The 26,826-nt window shown below is 46.2% G+C and overlaps 2 protein-coding genes across 3 annotated transcripts in view; one reads left to right on the forward strand and one right to left on the reverse strand.

The window, feature by feature from the left end:
- Positions 1 to 765: 765 nt before the first annotated feature.
- LOC129716319 (uncharacterized) lies at positions 766 to 10,453 on the reverse strand. The gene is given in 6 exon segments (XM_055666191.1): positions 766 to 815; positions 818 to 902; positions 1,261 to 1,523; positions 1,604 to 1,736; positions 6,028 to 6,128; positions 10,360 to 10,453. Coding segments are annotated over 6 exon segments (726 nt in total).
- The window catches only part of LOC129706878 (tubulin polymerization-promoting protein), a 62,534-nt gene continuing 37,932 nt past the window's right edge, over positions 2,225 to 26,826 (forward strand). For both annotated transcript variants that reach the window (XM_055651490.1, XM_055651498.1), the window contains exon 1: positions 2,225 to 2,340. The gene's annotated coding sequence lies outside the window, so the exon portion shown is untranslated. The remainder of the gene's footprint in view (positions 2,341 to 26,826) is intronic.

The following is a 26,826-nucleotide window of genomic DNA, read 5'->3' on the forward strand; positions in this document are numbered from 1 at the left end:
ACATGCAACCACAACCAGATAACCTCACGGTTATACACCTTCCGTACAACCCCCCACACACACACACAGACAACTACAGAGCGGGCACCACAAGGCTGGGAACACCCGATTAGACACATCAGTGCATAGAAGATTGACACGAAATGCTGTTGTATCTCAGTGGGTCAGGTAACATCTCTGGAGAAAATAGGTGACCTTTTGGGTCGAGAACCTTCATCGGTCTGAGCCCGAAACGTCACCTATTCGTGTTGGAAGGATCCATATATTTTACCCATTCCTTCTCTTCAGATACCGCCTGTCCCGCTGAGTTACTCCAGCATTTCGTGTCTGACTTTGGTGTAATAGCTCTCTCTCCCTATCTTCTCTCTCTCTCTCTCTCTCTCCCCCTCCCTCCCTGTCCCCTCCTCTTTCCCCCCCTCCTCCTCTCACCTCTCTTTCCTCCCTCCTCTCCCCCCTCCTCTTTCCTTCCCCCTGCCCCTTTCCCCCCTCCCCCTTCGAGCCCTCCACCTCCCCATTCAATCTCCCCCTCCCCCTCTCCCCTCCCCTCCCTCTCCTCCCCCCTCCTCTCCATACCCCCTGATCCCCTCCTCGCCCCGTCTCCTTTCCCCCTCCTCCTCTTTCCCCTCCCCCTCTCCTCAACTCCCCTCTGCGGCCCCCGCTCCCCCCCTCCTCTCCCCCCTCTCCCCTCTCCTCTCCCCCCTCTCCTCTCCCCTGTTTCCCTCATATCCCCCCTATCCCCCTCTGTGACCCCTCCCCTGGACTCCCCTAACATCCCCCCTCTCCCCCTCCTCTCCCCTCTCCCCCTCCTCTCCCCCTCCTCTCCCCTCTCCTCTCCCCCTCCTCTCTCCCTCTCCTCTCCCCCCTCCTCCTCTAACTCTCTTCCCCTCCCCCCTCTCCTCTCCCCTCCCCCTCTCCTCTCCCCTCTCTGCACCCCTCTCTTTCCCCTTTCCCCCCTCCCCCTCTCCTCTCCCCCCCCCTCCAGTTATACCCCTCCCCCCTCCTCTCCCCTCTCCTCTCAGCCTGCTCAGAGCGGGCACTACAAGGCTGTCTCTCTCTCCCCCTCTCCCCCCTCTCAGATTGACCTCTCCTCTCCCCTCTCTGTATCTCAGTGGGTCAGGTAATATCTCTGGAGAAAATCCCCCTCTTTTCTCCCCCCTCTTCCTCTCCTCCCTCTCCCCCTATTCGTGTGGAAGGATCCCCCCTCTCCTCCATCCCTTCTCTCAGATCCCGCCTGTCCCCCTCTTTACTCCAGCCCCTCCCTCCCCTCCCCTCTCCTCTCCTCTCTCTCTCCTCTCCTCTCCTCATTCCTCCCCTCCCCTCTCCTCTCTCCTCTCCCCCCTCTCCTCTCCCCCCCCCTCTCCCCCCCCCTCTCCCCTCTCGCTCTCCTCCCCCCCTCTCTCCTCCTCCCCCTCCCCCTCTCCCTCTCCCCTCCTCTCTCTCCCCCCTCCCCCTCTCCTCTTCCCCCTCCCCTCTCCCCCCCCCTCCTCTTTCTCCCTCCCCTCTCCCCCCTCCCTCCTTCTCCCCTCTCCTCTCTCCCCTCTCCCCTCCTCTCTCCCCTCCTTTCTCCTCTCCCTTCTCCTCTCCTCTCTCTCCTCTCCTCTACCCTCTCCTCTCCCCCCTCCCCTCCCCCCCCCTCCTCCCCCTCTCCTCTCTCCTCCCCCCTCCCCCCCTCTCCCCTCCTCTCCTCTCCCCCCCCCTCTCCCCTCTCTCTCCCCCTCTCCTCCCCCCTTCCCCTCCCCCCTCCTCTCCCTCTCCTCTCTCCCCCTCTCCCCCCCTCTCCCCCCTCCTTTCCCCTCCCCCTGTCACTCCGGGCAGCCCCCATGTAAGGGCAGTGACTTGTATCAATTGCCGGCGCGGATTGACGGCCGCCTCGACCAATGAGCGCCGGAGTTCCGGGAACAGGAGCCGAGGCTGCGGCCAATGGGAGGCGGCGGGGAGGTGAGCAGGGCCCGCCCCCTGGTGCTGGGACTCGCTACTCGCTACTGTCCCACTGACTGTCTGCCTGTCCCGGCCCCACTGACTGTCTGCCTGTCCCGGTCCCACTGTCTGCCTGTCCCGGCCCCACTGTCTGCCTGTCCCGGCCCCACTGTCTGCCTGCCCCACTGTCTGCCTGTCCCGGTCCCACTGTCTGCCTGTCCCGGTCCCGGTCCCACTGACTGCCTGTCCCGGCCCCACAGACTGTCTGCCTGTCCCGGTCCCACTGTCTGCCTGTCCCGGTCCCGGTCCCACTGACTGTCTGTCCCGGCCCCACTGACTGTCTGTCTATCTACCCCGTCTGTACCGTCCCGCCGTCTGACTGTCTACCTGCCCAGCCCGCCAGGCGCCGGCCACCGACCCGCTGTGAGTATCCTGCACCCTGTCTTGTACATTTACACCCACCCACCATCCTTGTGTTTACTCGCCTCACACACTGTTTCCCCTTCCCTAGTAATGTGGGTCCTGAATGTTGCTGTACTTTTACTTCTTAACTCCTTGAGTTTAACATTTCGGGTTATTCAAGTACCGTTGCAGCACAAAGCAAAATATCTAATATGAGGAGGCTGATTTTCAGTTTAGTTTAGTTTAGTTTAGTTTAGAGATGCTTCTTAGCAAGAGGGTGTGCAATTAGATCCACGCTGGAGACAAGGGGTGTGGGTGGCTCGGATTGATTTCAGAATTGTGTGTTTTTTTGTTTCTGCAGTCTATTGCTAAAAGCATTTCTTGCTGTTTTACATAATACACAAATGTGAGTGTGGAACTACAGCGATGGTAGTGCCACAGGTATAGTAGGGGAAACGTGAGTAAGTTCAACTGCTGTTGCTTCCTGTACTTAAACATTGATCTGGGCCAATGGAATTGCTATGGACATAACATGTCTAGTCGGAGATCTGAAATATAATCTGAAATATATTTTTTAAATGGTGAAAATACTCCTTAGTTCCTAACCAGAGAGCAGTGCTGAACTACTATCTACCTCTTTGATGTCTCTCGGACTATCCTTAACCGGACTTTGCTGGCTTTACCTTGCACTAAACGTTATTCCCTTATCATGGTAAATCATGGTATATCATCTATACACTGTAAATGGATTGATGTAATCATGTATTGTCTTTCCGATGCAGAATGCAACTTAGAAACATAGAAATTAGGTGCAGGAGTAGGCCATTCGGCCCTTCGAGCCTGCACCGCCATTCAATATGATCATGGCTGATCATCCAACTCAGTATCCCGTACCTGCCTTCTCTCCATACCAACAAAAATGCTTTTCACTGTACCTCGGTACACGTGACAATAAACAAAACTGAACTGAATCAGTTCAGAGAGCATCCTTATCATTTGAGCTGGTGACCTTTCGTATGAAAAGAGCAGCACTGGGTGATGTAAATCAGCACATGAAATAGTTAGTCGGAAATGGGAAGAATATTAATGGCTGCAAACACAAACTGCAGGAGGAACCCTGTGGGTCAGGCAGCATCTGTGGAAGATAATAGACAAGCAACATTTCGGGTCAGGACCCTGCAAGAAGTTGAAAAGTAACAATTCCATCCCTCACTACAGATGTTGCCTGACCTGCTAAGTTCCTCCAGCAGCTGTTTTTTCCCCTCAGGATTCCAGCACCTGCAGACTCCTGTCTCTTCTCTTGGCATTTGATCAGCCCCACCCTCCTCATTTTAACATTTGCAGGTGGATTTTGCATCAGGCCAATTTTTTTCTGTGGGTGAGAGATTCAAACATGAATCAACGTGCCCTCATTTTCACACACTCTACAAATTGTACAATAAAAGTAATGAGATGGAGAGGGGTTTTATCACCTTTTGTAAGTCAGATCATTACGACTTCCCTTTGACGAGTGACTGCATGAATTGTAAAGCTTTCTCTCCCTCTTTAGTAAACATTTCATGGGCGTAGTAGAGAGATTGTCTCCATGTGGACGGAGTTCAGTACAGTTTAGTTTATTGTCACGTGTACCGAGTGAAAGTGAAAGCTTTTGTTGCGTTCTATCCAGTCAGCAGAAAGACAATGCATGATTACAATCGAGCAATACAAGACTGAGGTGAGAAAACACTTTTTCACCCAGAGAGTTGTGAATTTATGGAATTCCCTGCCACAGAGGGCAGTGGAGGCCAAATCACTGGATGGATTTAAGAGAAAGTTAGATGGAGCTCTAGGGGCTAGTGGAGTCATGGGATATGGGGAGAAGGCAGGCACGGGTTATTGATAGGGGACGATCAACCATGATCACAATGAATGGTGGTGCTGGCTCGAAGGGCCGAATGGCCTCCTGCACCTATTTTCTATTTTCTATGTTTTTATGAGCCATTTACAGTGTAAAATACATGACAAGGGAATAACGTTTAGTGCAAGGTAAAGCCGGCAAAGTTCGATCAAGGATAGCCCAAGGGTGACCAAGGGTAGATAATAGTTCAGCATTGCTCTCTGGTTGTGGTAGGATGATTCAGTTGCCTGATAACAGTAGGAAGAAACTGTCCCTGAATCTGAAGGTGTGCGTTTTCACACTTCTATATTTTCTGCCTGATCGGAGAGAGGAGTCGATTTTATTAAGAAGGCTACTCTCAATAAACATGTTTTCAGGCAAAGTGTTGGTTATTTAAAACGGTTTCCCTGAAAGCTCTGGCTGTTGTGGATCAAATGAGATTTTCAGGTTTAATGTTGGCGAAAAATTTTGTTCGACAGAATATATTAAGGTACATAGATGTAAGTGGATAAATCGCATTGAGTTATGCTTCACGCATTGAAATGATGAAAATGGCTTAATAAGCTGAATTTACCACTCCCTATCCCACCACCCTATTAATTGCCTTAATTAGGAAGGGAGTGAGTCTGATAAATTACTCACAATAATTCCCAGGTGGAACAAAAACTATATTGGCAAATCATTTGTTATATGCATTGTGCAAGGACATGTTCTCTGATGTGATTCTCAAAGACCTTATTTTAATTTTGGATGGATTGGGACAATCAGATTGGATCTAATAGCTCTGACTTTTGTAAGATGGAGCTGCAGCAACTATTGCATTGTACTGCTCAGTTCATTCTTCCTATCGTGTCTTCCCTATTGCTCATCATACTTAGTGTAGAGATACTGCTTGGAATTGAACTTGTCCAAGTTCATCTTGTCCGTAGATAGACACAAGTAGCTGGAGTAACTCAGCGAGACATGCAGCATCCCTGGAGAGAAGGAATGGGTGATGTTTTGGGTCGAGACCCTTCTCCATCTTGTCTGAGACCATATAACCATATAACAATTACAGCACGGAAACAGGCCATCTCGACCCTTCTAGTCCATGCCGAACACATAATCTCCCCTAGTCCCATATACCTGCGCTCAGACCATAACCCTCCATTCCCTTCCCATCCATATAACTATCCAATTTATTTTTAAATTATAAAAACGAACCTGCCTCCACCACCTTCACTGGAAGCTCATTCCACACAGCTACCACTCTCTAGAGAAACCACTCTCTGAGTAAAGACCATTTGTCATCTTGTCCATAATGGCCAATTTGAGCCCACTTGACAATATTGCCACTAAACGGCAGATTATCCAGCTTCCACAGATTGCCTGCACATTGGTTCCCAGTTTTCAGCTACTATCAACTGTATGTCATGTGAGTTTATTGTCATGTGTCCCTGATAGGACTTCCTTGATGGAGCACCACTGGTTCCGTTACCAGCCCTGATTTGTTCTGGCCTTTTCTCACCTGCAGTTTATTGCCCCCCTCCCCCCCCACCTCTACTTTTAGCCTGAAGAAGCATTCTGACCCAAAACGTCACCTGTTCTTTTACTTCAGAGATGCTGCCTGACCCGCTGAGTTACTCCACCAGTTTGTGTCTATCTTTGGTATAAAACCACCATCAGCATTTCCTTCCTACAAACTCCATCTCCAATATCCTTTTCTTCAAAGTGTAGTCGCCCACCAAATCCATAATCCCAAGACCGCCTCTGGGACATCGCCCACCTGGACAAAGCTATACCTAAGTTCAAACTATTTAATTTCTTGCTTGTACAGATAGTCATTTAATTACCGCTAGTGGCTTCTTATCTTGCTCAGTTTCCTCGGTGGCCAATAGTTCCCACTTGTTTTTTTGCTTCACATCCTTACCTTGCAAAATCAGAATCCCGGATTCTAGGTGTGAGCAGAGCACACCCGCATTAGCTCACCACTCGACCTTTCCACCATCCTGTGCTCCGAAGTCCCAATTCTTTGTGATCTGGCATTAAACAGGTAACATTTCCTCCCACCATGTTTTCAATCCCAGCTCAATGTTAGTTCACCAGCTATACATCTGCCCTGTATGAGACTGATTCAATCCAATGCAAGACTAGTATTTTACACTGAGATTCCTCCTTGGGATCGCCAGCCAAGAAATCCCCACATTGGGTCATCTGCTGCTGAAATCTTTGACCATCATTGCAATTTTAATCAGAACTGCTGTCAGTTTCATAACTTAAGATCCCTGTTTTCATGTTTCCTATCCAACATTGGATATAGGAATACAACACAAGATTTAAAGTTGCCACCCTTGTTTACAAATTATTCATGTATTTGTTCCTCCCTTTAAACAATAAGACTTCATGACCTTTGCTTTTCATCATTCAACCCCCTGCATAGAAACATAGAAAACAGGTGCAGGAGTAGGCCATTCGGCCCTTCGAGCCAGCTCCACCATTCGATATGATCAACTCAGTATCCTATACCTGCCTTCTCTCCATACTCCCTGATACCTTTAGCCACAAGGGCCACATCTAATTCCCTCTTAAATATAGCCAATGAACTGGCCTCAACTACCTTCTGTGGCAGAGAATTCCAGAGATTCACCACTCTCTGTGTGAAAAATGTTTTTCTCATCTCGGTCATAAAGGACTTCCCCTTATCCTTAAACTGTGACCCCTTGTTCTGGACTTCCCCAACATCGGGAACAATCTTCCTGCATCTTAACTAAGGGGGAAATCCTTTAAAACAAGATCTGAAGAACTTTTTTCTTGAAGGGTGAATCTCTTGAGGCCAGTTCATTGGCTATATTTAAGAGGGAGTTAGATGTGGCCCTTGTGGCTAAGGGGATCAGGGGGTATTTTTACGGGATTTTGGATGATTCTGATCATATATTGAATGGCGGTGCAGGCCGAAGGGCCGAATGGCCTACTTCTAATTTCTATGTTTCTATCTAGCTTGTCCAACCCCTTAAGAATTTTGTATTTTCTATAAGATCCCCTCTCAATCTTCTAAATTCTAGCGAGTACAAGCCGAGTCTATCCAGTCTTTCTTCATATGAAAGTCCTGACATCCCAGGAATTCTACCTCCTGCAGACCCCTTATCTGCAGCCATTTATGTTGTGTCAGCAGATTTGGCTCCAATTTATTGAATTCTCTCTCAAAACCCACCCACCTCCCTTTCCTGCTGCTTCTTATAACCTGTCCATTTAGATTTCCTTTTTTAAAGACCTAATTTTACATGGTATTTGTTAAGTTCTGTTTTGGGTGCCTGCATAGTCTGGGTTAAAGGCAACAACTTTAACCAAATTATCCCCCTGTATCCTGAAGATCTTGTGGCGAGAAGAATTAACTGCTCACTTGTTCCACTATTGATTAACTAATTCCTTGTGAACTATTTAAATATCCTGAGAAAGCTTTACAACTGAAGTATTTTATCTATTAGTATGTAAAACTCTGTGGCTGCCGTCCGGCTGCCAGCTGCCTTTCTTCCTTTTGATTCGTTTCCATCGTGTGATGTCACAATGCCCAATACACTCCTTCCTATCAGCTTCCAACACACTTCAAAACAAAGTTGCAAGACAGGAACACTCTGAACTTTTCACCTCAATGGAATATCACAGCAAGTGCTTCAACAGGAGGGGGAGGGTCAATTGGTATTGCAATTGGAACTGCTGCAGCAGGCAGGGGAGGTGCAATTGGAATTTGTTTTTAAATCCACTGCTGAGGGAGGCAGGGGAGTGCTGGAATCTTACATTTGGGGACGGGTTCAGTTCCATTGGAGGAGACGGATGCATGGTGGAATATTGGGTTGGGGGATCACACCATTGGGGGAGCAGACCCAACGGGTCTGCACTTGGTCTAGTACCCAATTAAAAGTTTTGAAAAGTAGGAGATGTACCCCAGCAATTTGTGCATTCTATTGAAAGATAAGCGGATGATATGGGATAAATATTAGTATTGATTTGGGGAAAATCTTCCTCACATTTCAATGCAGTGCTCTGTGATAGTGTCCTAAGAGGTTGTTGGTGCAACAATTTAATATCTCATATAATGTCAATGCAAACTGGCAGCTTAAGATTGTGACTTGGAATCAAACCCATGACTTTCCCAGGCTGTGCGGTCAGTTTTACCGATGAAGAAGGGCAACAAAGTGGTTAACACAAAAATAGTGTAACCTGTATTGATGCCACGTGAGTGAAGTTTAAAAACACCAAGTGCAATCTTTGACATTTCTTTCAGTTAAAATTCTTTGTCTATGTTTTCAATGGGAGACACTGGCAGGTTCAGGAACAGCTACTTCCTTACAAGTATCAGTCTCTTTGTATTAATATTGGTATTAGTTTACTATTGTCACGTGTACCGAGAAACAATGTCGAGCTTTGTTTGCGTGCTGTCCAAATAAACCAGGTCATACTGGGCCCGAGTACGATCAAGCCATGGACAGGTACAACAGGTAGTGCAAAGAAAACAATGCCAGAGAGCAGAATGGTCTAATGGGAATTATAGAGTTATTGCAGGGAAGAACTACACTTGTGCTTATGGGAGAACAATAGTTTATCACCAGATTCCAGAACAGCTTCTTCCCGGCAATTATCGGACTACTGAATACTGGTGATAAACGTTTCATGCCTTTGTATGTTCTGCCTGTTGGGAGATGGAAGAGGAGGATATGATCGGGGTGAAAGTGGTCCTTGACTGTGTTGGCTGCTTTCCCTCGGCAGCGTGAAACATAGATGGAGTCGATAGTGGTCTGTATGGCATCGGGTGGCACCGCCAGCAGCGTGCTCGACCTTTCGACTTTATTTGTTTTTTAGTGAGTCTAAATGTATGTTTTAGTGTGGGGGGGAATCGGGGGAAACTGTATTCAGTCACTTACCTCGACGTAGATGCGACTTTTCTCTGTCGCATCTTCGCCCCCTCACGCGGGCTAACAACTGGATTGGTGCGGCCTTTCTCGAGAGAGACTGGCCCAGAGCTTCAGCGGCAGGCATAGCGTGGTCTTTAACATCGTGGAGCGGGGGGCGCTCCAGGAGATGTACTCCGACCCACAGCCTGTGGACTGTAACATCGTGAAGCCGTGGTCTGCGGAGCTTCTAGCCGTGGGTGTGGCGTGGTTTTTCCATCGCGGAGCCTGGGATCCCTCGCCGGGGATCGCCAGAAGATGTGCGCCGGCCCACAGCCTATAACATCGTGAAGCCACGGTCTCCGGTAAGAAAGGGGCCGATTCGGGAACTCCAAGCACGGATCCATCCCGACGTCGGAGTTTCCATCACCCCGACAAGCGGGCTTGTACATCGGGCTGTCCGTAGCGGCGACTACGGAAGGTTCATGGCCCTGACCACGGTGAACGAAGGAGGAAGATTGACTGAACGTTATTGCCTTCCATCACAGTGAAGAATATCGATTCCACTGTGGTGGATGTTTATGTTAAATTCTATTATGTATTGTGTTCTTTTTGACTGCATGGTAACTCAAATTTCACTGTACCTTAATTGGTGCATGTGACAAATAAATGTGAACTTGAACTTGAACTATGATGGACTGAGCCAATTTCTTGCAGTCATTTGCCCAACCAAGTTATGATAGGTTGCGTTCTTTGGAGAGTGCTTTTTTTTTTAAACCAATCTGCACAACCCTAATCCCACCTCAAAAATGGAACACTATGGTTATCTTTCGGGAGAAATCTTAGGTGAAGGAGGGTTCCAAGCCGAAACGTCGCTTATTCCTTTTCTCCAGAGATGCTGCTTGACCCACTGAGTTACCAACATTTTGTATCTATCTTTGTTATAAACCAGCATCTGCAGTTCCTTCCTACACTCGGGTCCACCCCTTGCACTACTGTCAGCTTTTTTTCTGATTATGCTTTTGCAGTTTTGTCTTGTTTATTTTTGCACAGGTCTATGAGAAATGTTGTGAAGTTTATGTCGAATTAATGTCTGAGTTGCCCATGTTGCTGCTGCAAGCAGATTTTTCATAGTACCTGTATATCCCTGCACTTGTGCATATGACAATCAACCCGACTTGACTTCAAAAAATATCATGGTGTCATTTAAATTGCTTTCTCGTGTCAACATTTAGTTTCTCGAATGGTGTTCTGTGGAGCATATTAGTGGTGTGTTGGTTTCCACCAAGTGGTCCACACCTTTGTCAAAGGGATCAGCTTTACTGGTGCCATAATGATGTGCAATATTACACTGGTTACATAAAATGACTGTGTTCATTTTCTGCCCTCCCATTTTTCATTTGAAGGGCCTATGTTTATCAAAGCTGCTTATGGATTATTTGTGATTTTAAGCAACATGAAGGTCTGTGTTCAACCGGGGGTGGAGTTTGTTTTATTAAAGAATCGGAATCTGAGGAATCTGAGGAAAGACATTCTTGCCATAGAGGGAGTACAGAGAAGGTTCACCAGACTGATTCCTGGGATGTCCGGACTTTCATATGAAGAAAGACTGGATAGACTCGGCTTGTACTCGCTAGAATTTAGAAGATTGAGAGGGGATCTTATAGAAACGTACAAAGTTCTTAAGGGGTTGGACAGGCTAGATGCAGGAAGATTGTTCCCGATGTTGGGGAATTCCAGAACAAGGGGTCACAGCTTAAGGATAAAGGGGAAATCCTTTAGGACCGAGATGAGAAAATCATTTTTCACACAGAGAGTGGTGAATCTGTGGAATTCTCTGCCACAGAAGGTAGTTGAGGCCAGTTCATTGTCTATATTTAAGAGGGAGTTAGATGTGGCCCTTGTGGCTAAAGGGATCAGGGGGTATGGAGAGAAGGCAGGTACAGGATACTGAGTTGGATGATCAGCCATGATCATATTGAATGGTGGTGCAGGCTCGAAGGGCCGAATGGCCTACTCCTGCACCTATTTTCTATGTTTCTATGTGATATTTTGGCACACCTATTCGGACGTTATGTAAAACAAGTTATTTTGAATGGAGAAAGTTGAAGTAGAGAGAGTTGTATAGGAGTTGTAACAAGTCTACTATGTGTAAAAAAAAGCATGGTCTACTGATAAAGACACAAATTGCTGGAGCAACTCAGCCAGTCAGGCAGTTTCTCTGGAAAACACAGATAGGTGTTATGAAAATGTACCTATCCATGATCTCCCGAGATGCTGCCTGACTGGCTGAGTTACTCTAGCACTTTTGAGTCTTTTTTTAAAAACTGGTACCTGCTGTCCTTTCTATCCACACAGCACACTGGTAGACACTTTGTGTACATAATGGTACTAGATGTGTGTGCATCATTGAGTCATTGAATCATAAAGTTATACAGCAGGGAAACAGACCCTTCGGTCCACATTGTCAATGCCGACCACGTTGTCATTTTGGACTAGTCCTGTATTTGTCCCACATCCCACCTGTTTTTAATTCCCTCTCTTGCAACAGCTGTGGAAGATACCAAGCTCCAGAAATTCAATGGTTACACAAAAAAGCTGGAGAAACTCAGCGGGTGCAGCACCATCTATGGAGCGAAGGAAATAGGCAACGTTTCGGCCCGAAACGTTGCCTATTTCCTTCGCTCCATAGATGCTGCTGCACCCGCTGAGTTTCTCCAGCTTTTTTGTGTAACCTTCGATTCTCCAGCATCTGCAGTTCCTTCTTAAACACTCCAGAAATTCAATTATGGTTTGCAATCATTTGATGGCCCTTCATTGAGATGATGGATTTATGATATTGAATTTCAAAATGTGTAGTTGACACTTCAACACACGATGGCATTTCCACATATGCGATCTATGCCTGTTTGTCACTTTAACAAAATTCATTAATGGTCACATACAGATTGCTTGTGCCAAAGCTGGCCTTTACGTTGGATATGAGGCTTCCCCCCCAGCAGTACAAAGAGACCAATCTCAGCATGGTCCACACAATGAAATCCAGCACTGTGAACGAGCTGCATACGCATATATATTTGTTCCAGTGCAACACCTTGGGCATGGAGGATAGGCACAAAATGCTGGAGTAACTCAACGGGACCGGGAGCATCTCTGGAGAGAAGGAATGGGTGACGTTTTGGGTTAAGACCCTTCTTCCGACCCTCGAACCGAAACATCGCCCATTCTTTCTCTCCAAAGTTGCTGCCTGACTCGCTGAGTTACTCCAGATTCAGATTCAATTTTAATTGTCATTGTCATTGTCAGTGTACAGTACAGAGACAACGAAATGCATTTAGCATTTCCCTGGAAGAGCGACATAGCAAACGATTTGAATAAATAATAATAAGTGTCCGGGTGATTGGCAGTCACCGAGGTACGTTGTTGAGTAGAGTGACAGCCGCCGGAAATTCAAGCATTTCAAGATTCAAGATTCAATTTAATTGTCACGTACCAATTAAGGTACAGTGAAGCTTGAGTTACCATACAGCCATACTAAGTAAAAAGCAAAAATACACACGGCACATAAAATAAAGTTTAACATAAACATCCACCACAGTGGAATCCACATTCCTCACTGTGATGGAAGGCAATAAGGTTCAGTCACCTTCCTCCTTTGTTCACCTGTGGTCGGGGCCTTTGAACGGGGCCGTTGCCGACAGTCCGCTGTTCAAGCCCTCTCGCCGGTACGATCGAAACTCCGGCGTCGTGACAGATCGGAACACTCCGCGGCATGGAGCTCTCGAGTTGGCCGCTGCGTCATGGCGTTATAGTCTATAGGCCCCATGGACGGAGCTCCAACACTGGCGATCCTCGGCAAAAGATCCCAGGCTCCGCACCGCACCTGCGGCTTGAAGCTCCGGGAAAGGCCGCACGACTCCACGTTGAAGAAAGCGGGGGGGCGGAGATGCAACACGGAGAAATATCGCATCTCCATCGAGGTAAATGACTGGATTTCCCTCGATTTCCCCCCCCCCCCCCCCCCCCCCCCCCCCCCCCACATAAAAGAGACATTAAAACAAACATTCAAGACATACTTAAAATAATTAAAAAAAACAGAGAAGGGCCAAGACAGACTGTTGGCGAGGCGGTCATTTTGAGCGCCACCTGGTGGACATCAAGATTTTGTGTCTATCTTTGGTGTAAACCAGCATCTGCAGTTCCTCCCTAAACACTTTGAGCACCATGAACAATGTAACTCTGCAGCAATTTTGAGCTTGCAAAATTCTGCATTTAGCTCTCCATATTTATATATGACACTGAAGGACATCAGTTAGCCCATCAAGTCAATGCCAGCTCTCAGATAAATGTCATCCCCCTCATCCCTAATTTTCCGTGTGACATTTACTAGTCATGTTCCCTCATATTCCATCAATCATCTGCATACTAGCGGCCAATATATTGACGCCAAATATCCTGGCAACCCACGTTTTTTGAGTTTACCATACATAAAACAAATAATGTATCTTTCCAGGTGTGAAAAATATCTAAGGGTTTCGGCCCGAAACGTTGCCCATTTCCTTCGCTCCATAGATGCTGCTGCACCCGCTGAGTTTCTCCAGCATTTTTGTGTGCCATCAAAAATATCTAGTCTCATTTCAACAGAAGACAGCGCCATTAGGTCCAAATCAATCAATTCTTTTCCCAGTTCAAATTTTGAAGCTGAATGTACGATAAACATAAACATTTTGTATTATTTTATTGGAAGAAAAGGTGTTTCACCTGAATACTATTGGTATGGAATAATGTATAAATGTATGATGGCACAGGCAAGGTGGTTAAGAATTTTGTTGAATACTGTAAATATGGAAATATTTTTTCAGCAATTGCATTTAATTGCACCTACCCTGAACTGTGTGTATTATTGCCAGTCAGTTTTTCATGTTATTCCCTTTATCATGTATCTGTACACTGCAAATGGCTCGATTTTAATCATCTATTGTCTTTCCGCTGACTGCTTAGCATGCAACAAAAGCTGTTCACTGTACACTGTGACAAGAAACTGAACACAAACACAGCCAAAGATAATGCTTGTTTAAGCAAGAGACGCATGACGTTAACATGAGGTTGTGGCATTTCACTGCTGTGACTTGCTGCAATACAATGGAAAACATATTTAATTATACAACAGTAATTTATTGTAGAAATGTACTGTTTCCACTATGCATTTAAACATGGTTTAATTCAATGAATAGTTAACCCTGTTTCTTGGCAGGGCCTGCTGTGAGGTATCATGTGTATCTTTAGAACAAAACATATTTTAATTTGAGACTATACAGTTCTTTCTCAAAGTCCTGTCCCACTGTATGAGTTCATTCAAAGAGTTCTCCCGAGTTTGCCCTGATTCGAACTCGGAGATTTACTGTAATGGACACTAGTCGGTACTCGGGGCTCTCGTTGACATTTTTCAACATGTTGAAAAATCTTCACGAGTCTTCCCATGCTTACCTGCCGTTAGCGAGTCTTGTCGAGGACCTGCCGTTAGCGTTACGAGCTGCTATGAGACGTCCCCGAGCTCCGACGTACCCGCTACGTTCATTCTCCGTGCTTACCATGAGTTTGACTTTTTTTAACCTCTGGAGAGCTCTTGAATGAACTCGTACAGTGGGACAGGGCCACTTACTGGATTACTTTCCTCACATTGACATCCAGGCAGTCCGTTGTGATAAAGGAATCGTTGTTGAAACTGAGAACAGGACAGTCATTGACATGTGGATATCGGGTACAAAGGCAAGGCCTCTGCTGAGGACTGACTTCTGCTGAGGACTGAGGGGAGACAGTTTATTTCATTGGGAAAACAAGGCTGAGAAATCACTTCTGAGCAAGTTTACATTCGGAATCGTGGCATGCTAGATTCCAGAAAGATCAGGTCGACATACAGGTTTGCAACAGGTGGAAGAGTCTAGAAGTACACGTGTAGAAACAAGGAACTGTAGATGCTGTTTTACAAAAAAAAAGACACAAAGTGCTGGAGTAACTCAGCGGGTTGGACAGCATCCCAAGACGACATTGAAAGGTGACCTTTTGTGTCGACACCCTTCTTTAGACTGATTGTAGAGGAGTGGGAAAGACCACTCGAAGTGTTGTGGATAAGTCCATGCTATTTAGTTTTAGTTTTAGAGATACAGCATGGAAACAGACACTGAGTCAGTGCCGAACATCCATCAGCCATACACGTGTTTTATCCTACACCCTAGGGACAATTTACAGAAGCAAATTAAACTACCAACCTACACGACTTTGAAATGTGGGAGGAAACTGGAGCACCCAGAGAAAACCCACGCCATCACAGAGTGAACATACAAACTCCGTACAAAAAACACCCATAGTCAGGATCGAACCTGTGTCCCTGGCTCTGTAAAGCAGTAACTCGCCCGCTGTGCCACAGTGCCGCCCAGTTCCGTTTAGTTGGGTCTGAATAATTATGTTTTAATTGCCCAAAACGTGTATAAAATGAATAAAAATTATGCTGTAGTGCGTGGGTCTCAAAATGAGGCAAGTAGTCTGAAGTTTGAGAAGCACTTCACTTTAATTCCTCCCGGTTCAGGGGAAGACGAAACCAGGGAAAGATGGCACCCAAACCCTGCCTTTTATACCCTCCGGCTAAGGACCGCCTCCGGACTGCACCACTCCTGTGCCGAGGGGTTCGGCAGTATAATGGCACGACCCTTAGGAGCCGCCACAGGACCCCCCCCCCCCAGAACCAGAGGCACAAAACGCACCGGCGGGCGCACGACCCGGCCGGCCCACGTGCGGAAGTCAGCAGATCCCGGGGCTTGCGGGGGCGTAGGTGGAGGGACAGGTCGAGGGACCGGCGGGAGGACAGGTGGAGTGACAGGTGGAGGGAGTCGTGAGGGGGGACGCCCTCGGGGCCGAGGTATTTATCATTGTCCGGGGGGGCTGCGAGGAAGTCCGATACTTCTTCCACCGCATCCTGGTCGAGGGCTCCCACCAGGTAATAGAAGCGGGTGGCATCGACCGTGATGCCCCGCAGGTTGAACAGTGCCTCCGCCTGCTCAACCAGATGAGCGGCCGTGTGGTCCAGAAGCTGGGCAGTTTCACGGAGACCGCGTCCAGAGACAGGGTCGGGCTGGCATGTGAGGAGGTAGGGCTTTATTCTGTCTCCATCATGATGCCAATGGAGCGTCGGGGTCACCAATGTGGTGCGTGGGTCTCAAAATGAGGCAAGTAGTCTGAAGTTTGAGAAGCACTTTACTTTAATTCCTCCCGGTTCAGGGGAAGACGAAACCAGGGGAAGATGGCACCCAAACCCTGCCTTTTATACCCTCCGGCTAAGGACCGCCTCCGGACTGCGCCACTTCTGTGCCGAGGGGTTCGGCAGTATAATGGCACGACCCTTAGGAGCCGCCACAATGCATTTAATAAGCTAGTCTCAGCAACAACCAAAATATTATCCAAAAAAAAGTTTTAAGAATCAGCGCTTACTTTAGAAAACAGAAGAAATGATAGAATGAAGTGATTAAAAGCTATTCGATGATTAACTTGAGTCGATAACAAGAGGGCATAGTTATAGCGCCCTCCATAATGTTTGGGACAAAGACCCATCATTTATTTATTTACTTCTGTACTCCACAATTTGAGATTTGTAACATAAAAAAATCACATGTGGTTAAAGTGCACATTGTCAGATTTTAATAAAGGTAATTTTTTTCCACCATGTAGAAATTACAGCAGTCCCCTCCATATCAGGGCACCATAATGTTCGGGACACAGCAATGCCATGTAAATGAAAGTAGTCATGTTTAGTATTTTGTTGCATATTTTTTGCATGCAATGACTGCTTGAAGTCTGTGATTCATGGACATCACCAGTTGCTGGATGTTTTCTCCGGTGATGCTCTGCCAGGCCTGTATTGCAGCCGTCTTTAGCTTATGCTTGTTTTGGGGGGTTGGTCCCCTTCAGTTTTCCCTTCAGTATCTAAAAGGCATGCTCAATTGGGTTCAGATCGGGTGATTGACTTGGCCACTCAAGAATTGACAATTTTTTAGCTTTGAAAAAAACTGTTACTTTAGCAGTATGTTTGGGATCGTTGTCTTGCTGTAGAATGAACCGCTGGCCAATGAGTTTTGAGGCATTTGTTTGAACTTGAACAGATAGGATGTGTCTATACACTTCAGAATTCATTATGCTACTACCATCAGCAGTTGTATCATCAATGAAGATAAGTGAGCCAGTACCTTCAGCAGCCATACATGCCCAGGCCATAACAGCCCCACCACTGTGTTTCACAGATGAGGTGGTATGTTTTGGATCTTGGGCAGTTTCTTCTTGCGATCAGTAAGCTCACCAGTGCTCTCTTTCTTCTTAATGATGTTCCAAACTGTTGATTTTGGTAAGCCTAAGGTTTGGCTGATGTCTCGAACAGTTTTATTCTTGTTTTTCAGTCTCATAATGGCTTCTTTGACTTTCATTGGCACAACTTTGGTCCTCATGTTGATGACCAGCAATAAAAGTTTCCAAAGGTGATGGAAAGACTAGGTGCTGAGAGCTCTCTTATACCTGCATTAAGGAGGCAATTAAACACACCTGCGCAATTACAAACGCCTGTGAAGCCATGTGTCCCAAACATTATGGTGCCCGGAAATGGGGGGGGGGGACCTTGCCTTTAATAAAATCTGACAATGTGTACTTTAACCACATGTGATTTTTTTTTTCTATTACGAATCTCAAATTGTGGAGTACAGAGGCAAATAAATAAACGATGGGTCTTTGTCCCAAACATTATGGAGCGCACTGTCTAAGATAGGGTGGAGAAACGTTATTTACAAAGTGGTTGAGGAATACTGGAGTTAATGATTGAAGTCGAGGGAAAATATCAGGCCTTCCATGGCCTTGGGACATACCATTACTTTTTACAGCCACTTGCAACAGTGACTACATTTTAAAAGTAATTAATATAAGAAAAATAGCTGCTATCTGCATGCAGAGAATGGGAACCTCTGAACCTGGTGCAAAGCCAACAGCCTTTCTCTCAATGCCAGTAAGACAAAGGAGATTGGGATTGAATTCTGGAAACAAAGTGATACGCATACATTGATGTCGTCAATATGGAGATGGTTGAAAGCTTTAAGTTCCTAGGAGTAAATATCTCCAGCAATGTCCTGGATCAGCCATATTGAAGCATTGTCCACGAAAGCCCACCAACGGCTCTGCTTACTTAGATGCCTTAGGAAGTTCTGCATGTCTCCCAACAACTCGCACCAATTTCTACAGATGCACCCTACAAAGCATTTTATCGGGACGCATCACAACATGGTTTTGGGAACGGCTCCATGAAGGCCCCAAGAAATTGCAGAGAGTTGTGGCTGCAGCCAAGGCCATCGTGACCCTTCCATTGACTCCATCTACACTTCACACCGACTTGGCAAGGTCCCAGCATAATCAAGGACGAGCCTCACCCTGAACACTCTCTTTTCTCCTCTCTCCCAATGGGCAAGAGATTCAGACATTTGAAAACATTTGTACCTCCAGATTCAGTTTTCCCCCAGCTGTTATAAAGCAACTGAACCATCCTATCTCCAACTGGAGAGCGGCCCTGACCCACCATCTTCCTCATTGGACACCCTCGGACTATCTTTAATTGGACTTTACTGAACTTTATCTTGCACTAAACATTATTCCCTTTATCCTGTATCAGTACACTGTGGACGGCTTGATTTGTAATCATGTATAGTCTTTCTGCTGGCTGGATAGCCCATAATAAAAAATAACTTTCACAGAACACGTGACAATAAAGTAAACTAAACAGTAAAATACACCTAAGAGTATCGTTGTGACAACCTCCTGATATGGCACTATGTCAACTATCATGCCAGGGTTTAAGGACAAATCAAACAAACGGTTAAAGGAAAGAAGAATAAAGGCATTGGGGGAGAGTTTCATGGGATTCGGATTGCTTGTTTAGCCCATAGTTACCAACATGAACTGATTAGTTCAAGGAGTCTGTTTTAATGTTCGCTTGGAAAGTTAAAACTGGTCCAAGGTCGACACTGGATGCCAATTTGTAATTCTGCGTATTTTTGGCCTTCCACTTCATTGCGACTTACTTGAAAATGAGCCCATTTATGCAATTGCAAAGGTCAATAGCCCGTCAATTAATACATCTATGTATAAATTCACAACCCTGTTATTCAAAGCTGGTTTGATATTGCTAGATTTAACCTTGACCTGTGCAGATATGTGGAGATTAATTGTACAGCACCTTGAGAGAGGAGTTGACTAATTTGATCAAATACATAATCTTGCTATGCTTTTCATAATTTTCACTGGGGAACATATTTTATAGCTATTACTGGCAGTAAGGTGTGGCACTGTATAGGCATTTAATTAATCACAGCTGACGCTGGCTTTGAGTCAATGGGGTGAGAGAAAAAGAAGCAAGAGTTCTGAACCACATTTTGTTTTGACTGAATGCCATTTGTACATAGATGATAGAGACCAGCTTAGACCATAAATAGCGACTTTGAATGTGGTAACTTAGAGCCTAAGCTGGAACCTAATAGGCTTGTCCCACTTAGGTGACTTTTGAGGCGACTGCAGGAGACTATGCGGTCACCACATGGTCGGGTGTGGTTGCCGTGGAGTCTCCTTCATGGTCGTGAGGAGTTCCCGCATTCTGGGAACTAGTCGCGGCCTCATTAAGGTCGCCGTAAATTTTTCAACATGTTGAAACATTAGCGGCTACAATTGAAGCCGCCATGGAGAGTAGAGAGAATTCTCGTGCCGTAGGTGGGTCGCCAGGAGGTCCGAGTGGGTTGCCAGGAGGTCAAAGGTTCTCGGAGGTTGTAGCCAGAGCTGACCGGTGAATTTCATTGGCTCATTGGGGGAAAAAACAGTCGTTATCAGAACCAAGGATAACCGACCGGTAATGTTAATGTCCGCCGATCTTCACGGCCGTGTGTCTCTGGCTTCTTAAAAGTAGCCTCCACTCCTACTCCCTCCTTCTCCCCCCTCTTTTAAAAGACTTGCCGTACACTGTGCTTTAGCCGTCTTAATTACATCGCCTGAAAAATCATCTAAGTTGGACAAGCCGATTAGTGTTTGGATAGATTATGGAGTTCTTTTGCAGTGTCTTAATCGATTAAATAAAATCAACAGGCCACACAAAGATAGACACAAAATGCTGGGTCGCAGGGCAGCACGACAGGCAGCATCTCTGGAGAGAAGGAATGGGTGATGTTTCGGGTTGAGACCCTTCTTCAGACTGAGAGTCGGGGGAGAGAGAAACTTGAGATACAGATGGGTAGAAAGAGAATGCAAAAAGTGAAAATGACATCAAAGAAAACAATGAACGTGGTCGTACTGGAGGTGGAGGAATCACAGGGGGAGCAGCGAGAGAGGGTGTTGCAGGACTCCTGTCGGAGAGAGGTGAAGAACTTCTTCAGAGTAGACATACCTTGAGGAGATTTTGCTGTGGGACAGACAAAATGTGTAGGAAGGAACTGCTGATGCTGGTATACACCGAAGATAGACACAACATGCTAGAGTAACTTGGTGGGACAGGCAGCAGTTCCTCCAGCATTTTGTGTCTATCTTCAGTGTAAACTAGCATCTGCAGTTCCTTCCCACACAGACCACACAAAGAACTGTTTTGATTTTTTTTAAAAATCTGTTTACAATCCTTGTAATTTAGATCTAAAGGATGATTGTTGGCATTCACAATATAATCTTTGTTGTTCAAAATTGCAACAGGTGCACCTATCCTTATCTTTTGTCTTTTCATCTCTAGCCTTTGTCCAATCATCTGCCTATCAAAATCTCCCCTCTCCCCTCGCCCAATGACTTGCAAGGCTTTCCCCTTTCCAGCACTCTCCCCCTCCCCACATGTTTAAGAAGGAACTGCAGATGCTGGAAAATCGAAAGTAGACAAAATCGAAGGTACACAAAAATGCTGGAGAAACTCAGCGGGTGCAGCAGCATCTATGGATGGTGCGAAGGAAATGTGCAACGTTTTGGGCCGAAACCCTTCTTCAGACCTGAAGTATGTTCAGTGAGGCTGTGTTGATGGAGCTAAGAAATATAAAGCAGAACATCACCGTGTCAACAGGAATGAACGGAACTAATGTGCCTTAAGATTGCAGACTACTGCAAGATTATAGCAGGGCACGAAATTAGCGGTTGCCCGGGTGCCATTGGAAACCAACAGTCCCGCCGGGCAACCTAAAAGCCATGTCATTTTGCCCGGCTTTGCAAGCACCTATCGTTTAATTCTGAGCGGGCCCCCTCTCTATCTCTCTCTCTCTCTGTCACTGTCCGTCTCCGCCCGCCATCTGTGTCCGGGTCTAGACTCTCGGCTCTCCGCTCGCTCCTCATCCGCTGGCACGGCAGGCCACCTTGCACATGTGCACTGCCACGGCCAGCACATCCTCCCCCTGCACATGCGCACAACCACGGCCTGCACATAATCGGCAGCCCTGCACGTGCTCACTGCCACGGCAACTGGTCGATGTCGGCCACTTTCTCCCTCCCTTTCCATTGTGGGAGATCTGGCCGCCATTGCTGTCCGATCGCCGCCTCACCGCGACCGCTGAAAACCAACACAGAATCACTCCCTGGAGCTGGAGTAACTTCCTGGAGTAACTCTTGCTTCTTGGTCCTGCAAAAATATTCAAAATGAAATTTAAACTGGAGTGGACCCACCATCACCAAACTCTGAAAAATAACAGCCTATTGCATTTTATCTGTTTATTTATTGTGTGTGTGTATATATATGGTCTATAGTATATAGATACACTGAACTTTTATGTTTATATATTGCGTTGTGCTGCAGCAAGCAAGAATTTCATTGTCCTATCTGGGACACATGACAATAAAACTCTCTTGACTCTTAAGTTCTAAGCAAAAAAGGGTTATTGGGGGAAAAAGAGCAACCTTAAATTTAGTTGTGTCTGGTTGGGTGCCTATGGTAGGGTGAAGACTATTCCATGCTTTAATTGTGCGGGGGAACTCCATGGAGCAGCCAGCATCTCTGGATAGAAGAAATTGGGTGACGTTTCGGGTAGAGACCCTTCTTTAGATTTCCTCTGGTTTTAGTGTTTTTAGTTTAATTTAAAGATACAGCGTGGAAACAGGCCCTTCGGCCCACCGAGTCCACGCCGACCACCGATCACCCGTACACTAGTTCTATCCCACACATCAGCGACGTAAGTCAAGAGTCACGAGTGTTTTATTCTCTCACGTCCCAGTTAGAACCATGATATCCTTACTTGCAGCAGCACAACGGAATATGTAAACATAGTACTCTGTAAACAGTGTTATAAACGAGAAAACAAAACTCCAGACAGCACCCATATTCAGGATCAATTCCGGGTCTCTGGCACATTTAGGCAGCAACTTTATGGCCAATGTACTGTCCCAATAGTCTTGAACTGAATTAAAACATACAGTAGCTGTAAAGGGGGATATAGAGTCACTTAGAGATTTAAGACTGAAAATGGATAGTTTCTATTTTTTTTTAGTAACCAAAGTTATCAACGTATAATTTTTTGAGTGTTAGAAAATAAAATATAGTGGCACAGCTGGTGGACTTGTTGCCTCACACGCCAGGGATCTGTGTTCGATCCTGTTCTCGGGCACTGTCTGTTGAATTTGTACATTCTCCCTGCAAGCGTGTGGGTTTCCTCCCACATCCCAAAGATGCATTGGCTTTGTAGGTTAACTTGTCTCTGTAAAATTGCCCCTAATGTGTAGGGAGTGGGTGAGGAAAGTGGGATAACAGAATGTGTAGGCTGTGGGAGAGCTGGGAATGGGAGGGGAAGGAGGGAGAAAGCAAGAACTACCTGAAACTGGAGAAGCCAATGTTCATACCGCTGGGGTGTAAACTACCCAAGCAAAATATGAGGTGCTGCTCCTCCAATTTGCGGTGGGCCTCACTCTGGCCATGGAGGAGGCCTAGGACAGAAAGGTCGGATTCGGAATGGGAGGGGGAGTTGAAGTGCTGGAGGGGGAGTTGAAGTGCTGAGCCACCGGGAGATCAGGTTGGTCATTGCGAACTGAGTGGAGGTGTTGTGCGAAGCGATCGCCAAGCCTGCGCTTGGTCTCACTGAGGTTGATCATACGCTGAATAATCCAACCACATTTCTGTTTGGAAGTGGAAAGAACCAATAGAAATTGCATTCATTGCAACGTGTAAAAAGTGATGCTGCATATCATTGTGGTATATATCATGTCTTGATTGGTGAATGGGTTTAGTTTGTGACTTTATTTGAAGCAGAAATAATATGTGAATACTTCATTGAGCATAATTCCGACTGGTAACTACGCACTTCGTCCGAGCACATTATCGCACGCGCCATGCAAGCCGTCTTAAGTGACCACCTAAACCGTCATTTGGCAACCTAAAAAGCTACCAAGGTTGCCCGGCTGGCAACAGGGAAAAAAAGTCAAGTGAGAGCCCTGTGTATAGGCTTGTCACAGTTGTGGATTTTAAATTTCCCAATACGGACTGGGACTGCATTAGCGCTAAAGGGTTAGATGGGGCGGATTTGTCAAGTGTGTGCAGGAAAGTTTCCTCAGGCAATATGCAGAAGGCCCCACTAGGGAGAGGGCTAAGCTAGGTCCACGTTTAGGGATTTGAGCACCGCACTGGTGTCTGTGGGTGAGTCTTTTGGGAACAGCGATCAACGGTTCTATTAGAAACATAGAAAATAGGTGCAGGAGTAGGCCCTTCGGCCCATTCAATATGATCATGGCTGATCATCCAACTCAGTATCCTGTACCTGCCATCTCTCCATATACTCTCTAGAATTTAGGAGATTGAGAGGGGATCTTATAGAAACTTACAAAATTCTTAAGGGGTTGGACAGGCTAGATGCAGGAAGATTGGTCCCGATGTTGGAGAAGTCCAGGACAAGGGGTCACAGCTTAAGGATAAGGGGGAAATCCTTTAAAACTGAGATGAGAAGAACTTTTTTACACACAGAGAGAGGTGAATCTCTGGAACTCTCTGCCACAGAGGGTAGTTGAGGCCAGTTCATTGGCTATATTTAAGAGGGAGTTAGATGTGGCCCTTGTGGCTAAGGGGATCAGGGGGTATGGAGAGAAGGCAGGTACGGGATACTGAGTTGGATGATCAGCCATGATCATATTGAATGGCGGTGCAGGCTCGAAGGGCCGAATGGCCTACTCCTGCACCATATGTTTCCATACCCCCTGATCCCTTTAGCCACAAGGGCCACATCTAACTCCCTCTTAAATATAGCCAATGAACTGGCCTCAACTACCTTCTGTGGCAGAGAATTCCAGAGATTCACCACTCTCTGTGTGAAAAATGTTTTCCTCATCTCGGTCGTAAAAGATTTTCCCCTTATCCTTAAACTGTGACCCCTTGTTCTGCAGCTTTAAAATAGTTATGGATAAGGATCAAGCTTGTCTACGTTAAAATTCCAATATGGGCCAAGGCCAACCTTGATGGTATTAGACAGGAGCTTGCAAATGTCGATTGGACTGGGTTGTTTGCAGGCAAAGGGACGTCCGGAAAGTGGGATGCTTTTAAAAGTGTGATAGATTTCAGGGTATCCATTGTCCCGTTGCAGTGAAGGGCAGGGCAGATTATGTCTTACTAGCTTGATCAGTTTTTTTTTACCTCTCTGCAAGAGATAAGCAAAATGTTTTTACCATGGGGAAGTACATGAAGATTAGAGATCTTGGGATAGTTAATGGAGCTGTCTTGAGGACTTCTGTATTACTGCCGAAGGGGTACTATACAGCATGAAGGTAAATAAATCTCCTAGGTCTGATCAGATATATCCAAGTATGTTGTGGGAAGCTAAATAAATTGTAGCGGTAAGGTGCCGGAAGACAGGCGGGTGACTATTGTTGTGCCTTTATTTAAGAACATAGAAACATAGAAAATAGGTGCAGGAGTAGGTCATTCAGCCCTTCGAGCCTACACCGCCATTCAATATGATCATGGCTGATCATCCAACTCAATATCCTGTACCTGCCTTCTCTCCATACCCCCTGGTCCCTTTAGCCACAAGGGCCACATTTAACTCCCTCTTAAATACAGCCATTGAACTGGCCTCAACTACCTTCTGTGGCAGAGAATTCCACAGATTCACCACTCTCTGAGTGGAAAATGTTTTGCTCATCTCGGTCCTAAAAGATTTCCCCCTTATCCTTGAACTGTGACCCCTTGTTCTGGAACAGCTGCAAAGATAAACGTTTTGAAGTAATAAAGAAGGTTGAAAAGAGGGCAGAGACTTTGTAAGGTCTTTGCTAAAGTTCTGCATTGTAGGCTGCTCTGGGAGGTTGGATTGCAAGGGATCCAGGGAGAGAGCTAGATAACTGGATACAGAATTGGCTTCACGGAAGGAAGCAGAGGGTGGTGTGGAGAGGTTTTTTGGACTGGATGCCTATGTCCCTTGGAGATTGGTGCTGGGCCCATGCCATTTGCCATCTATATCAATGATTTGCGTTTTGGGGAGATGAAGCAGAGCAGGACCTTCACTGTGAGCAATCGAGCTGTGGCAAATGTTGCAGAGCAGATGAATCTCAGTGTACACGTACATGGTTCCCTGAAAGTGGCATTGCAGTTAGAAAGGGTGGTGAAAAAGGTTTTTGTCATGCTCGCCTTAAGTAGTTGGGACATTATATTAAAGTTGTACAAAATGTTGGTGAGGATGCACTTGGAGGATTGTGTTTTGTTTTGTCACCCTTCTGTGGAAAATATGCCATTAAAGCCCTGTCCCACTGTACGAGTTCTTTCAAGAGCTCTCCCGAGTTTAAAAAAAATTCAAACTCGTGGTAAGCACGTAGAATGAACGTAGCGGGTACGTCGGAGCTTGGGGACGTCTCTTAGCGGCTCGTAACGCTAACGGCAGGTACTCGGGGAAACGCGGTAAGCTCGGGAAGACTCGTGAAGATTTTTCAACATGTTGAAAAATGTCCCCGAGAGCCCCGGGTACCTACTGTAAATCTCCGAGTTCGCATCAGGGCAAATTCAGGAGAACTCTTGAATGAACTCGTACAGTGGGACAGGGCTATTAGGCTGGAAAGAGTGCAGAGGAGATTTACAAGCATGTAGCTAAGACTCATGGGCCTGACCTTTGTGGAATATTTGAACGGACAATAACTTTATTCTTGGAGTGCAGAAGGCTGAGTTTTGATCTTATATTGGTGTATATAGCGGAGATCGGGGATAGCGGAGTTAGGGGATATGGGGCGAAGGCAGGAACGGGATACTGATTGTGGATGATCAGCCATGATCATATTGAATGGCGGTGCTGGCTCGAAGGGCCAAATGGCCTGCTCCTGCATCTATGGTCTACTGTCTATATTGTCTATAAAGCCATGAGGTGAATAGATGGGGTGAATGCATGATGTATTTTACCTAGGTTAGAGGTATCAAAAACTAGAGGACATAGGTTTGAGATGAGGGGGCAGGATTTACTAAGGACCTGTGGGACAACATGGATGGAGGGTATATGGGACGAGCTGTCAGATGAAGTAGTTAAGGCAGGTACAATAACAGCATTTTAAAAGACATTTAGACAGCGTACATGGGGAGGAAAGCTTTAGAGGGATACGGGCCAAATTCAGGCAAATGGGGCTTACTGAGATGGGCTTCTTGGTCGATGTGTACAAGTTGAGTTGTAGGACCTGTTTCTGTGTTGTATGACTGACTCCGTGACTCTATCTCTGGATGGTCATGGTCTTCCCTTGTGATCTACATGGTTAGCAGTTCATCCAGTCAAACGGCCCCTT

Source organism: Leucoraja erinacea, chromosome 2 (assembly GCF_028641065.1).
Source record: "Leucoraja erinacea ecotype New England chromosome 2, Leri_hhj_1, whole genome shotgun sequence".
Taxonomy (NCBI): Eukaryota; Metazoa; Chordata; class Chondrichthyes; order Rajiformes; family Rajidae; genus Leucoraja; species Leucoraja erinaceus.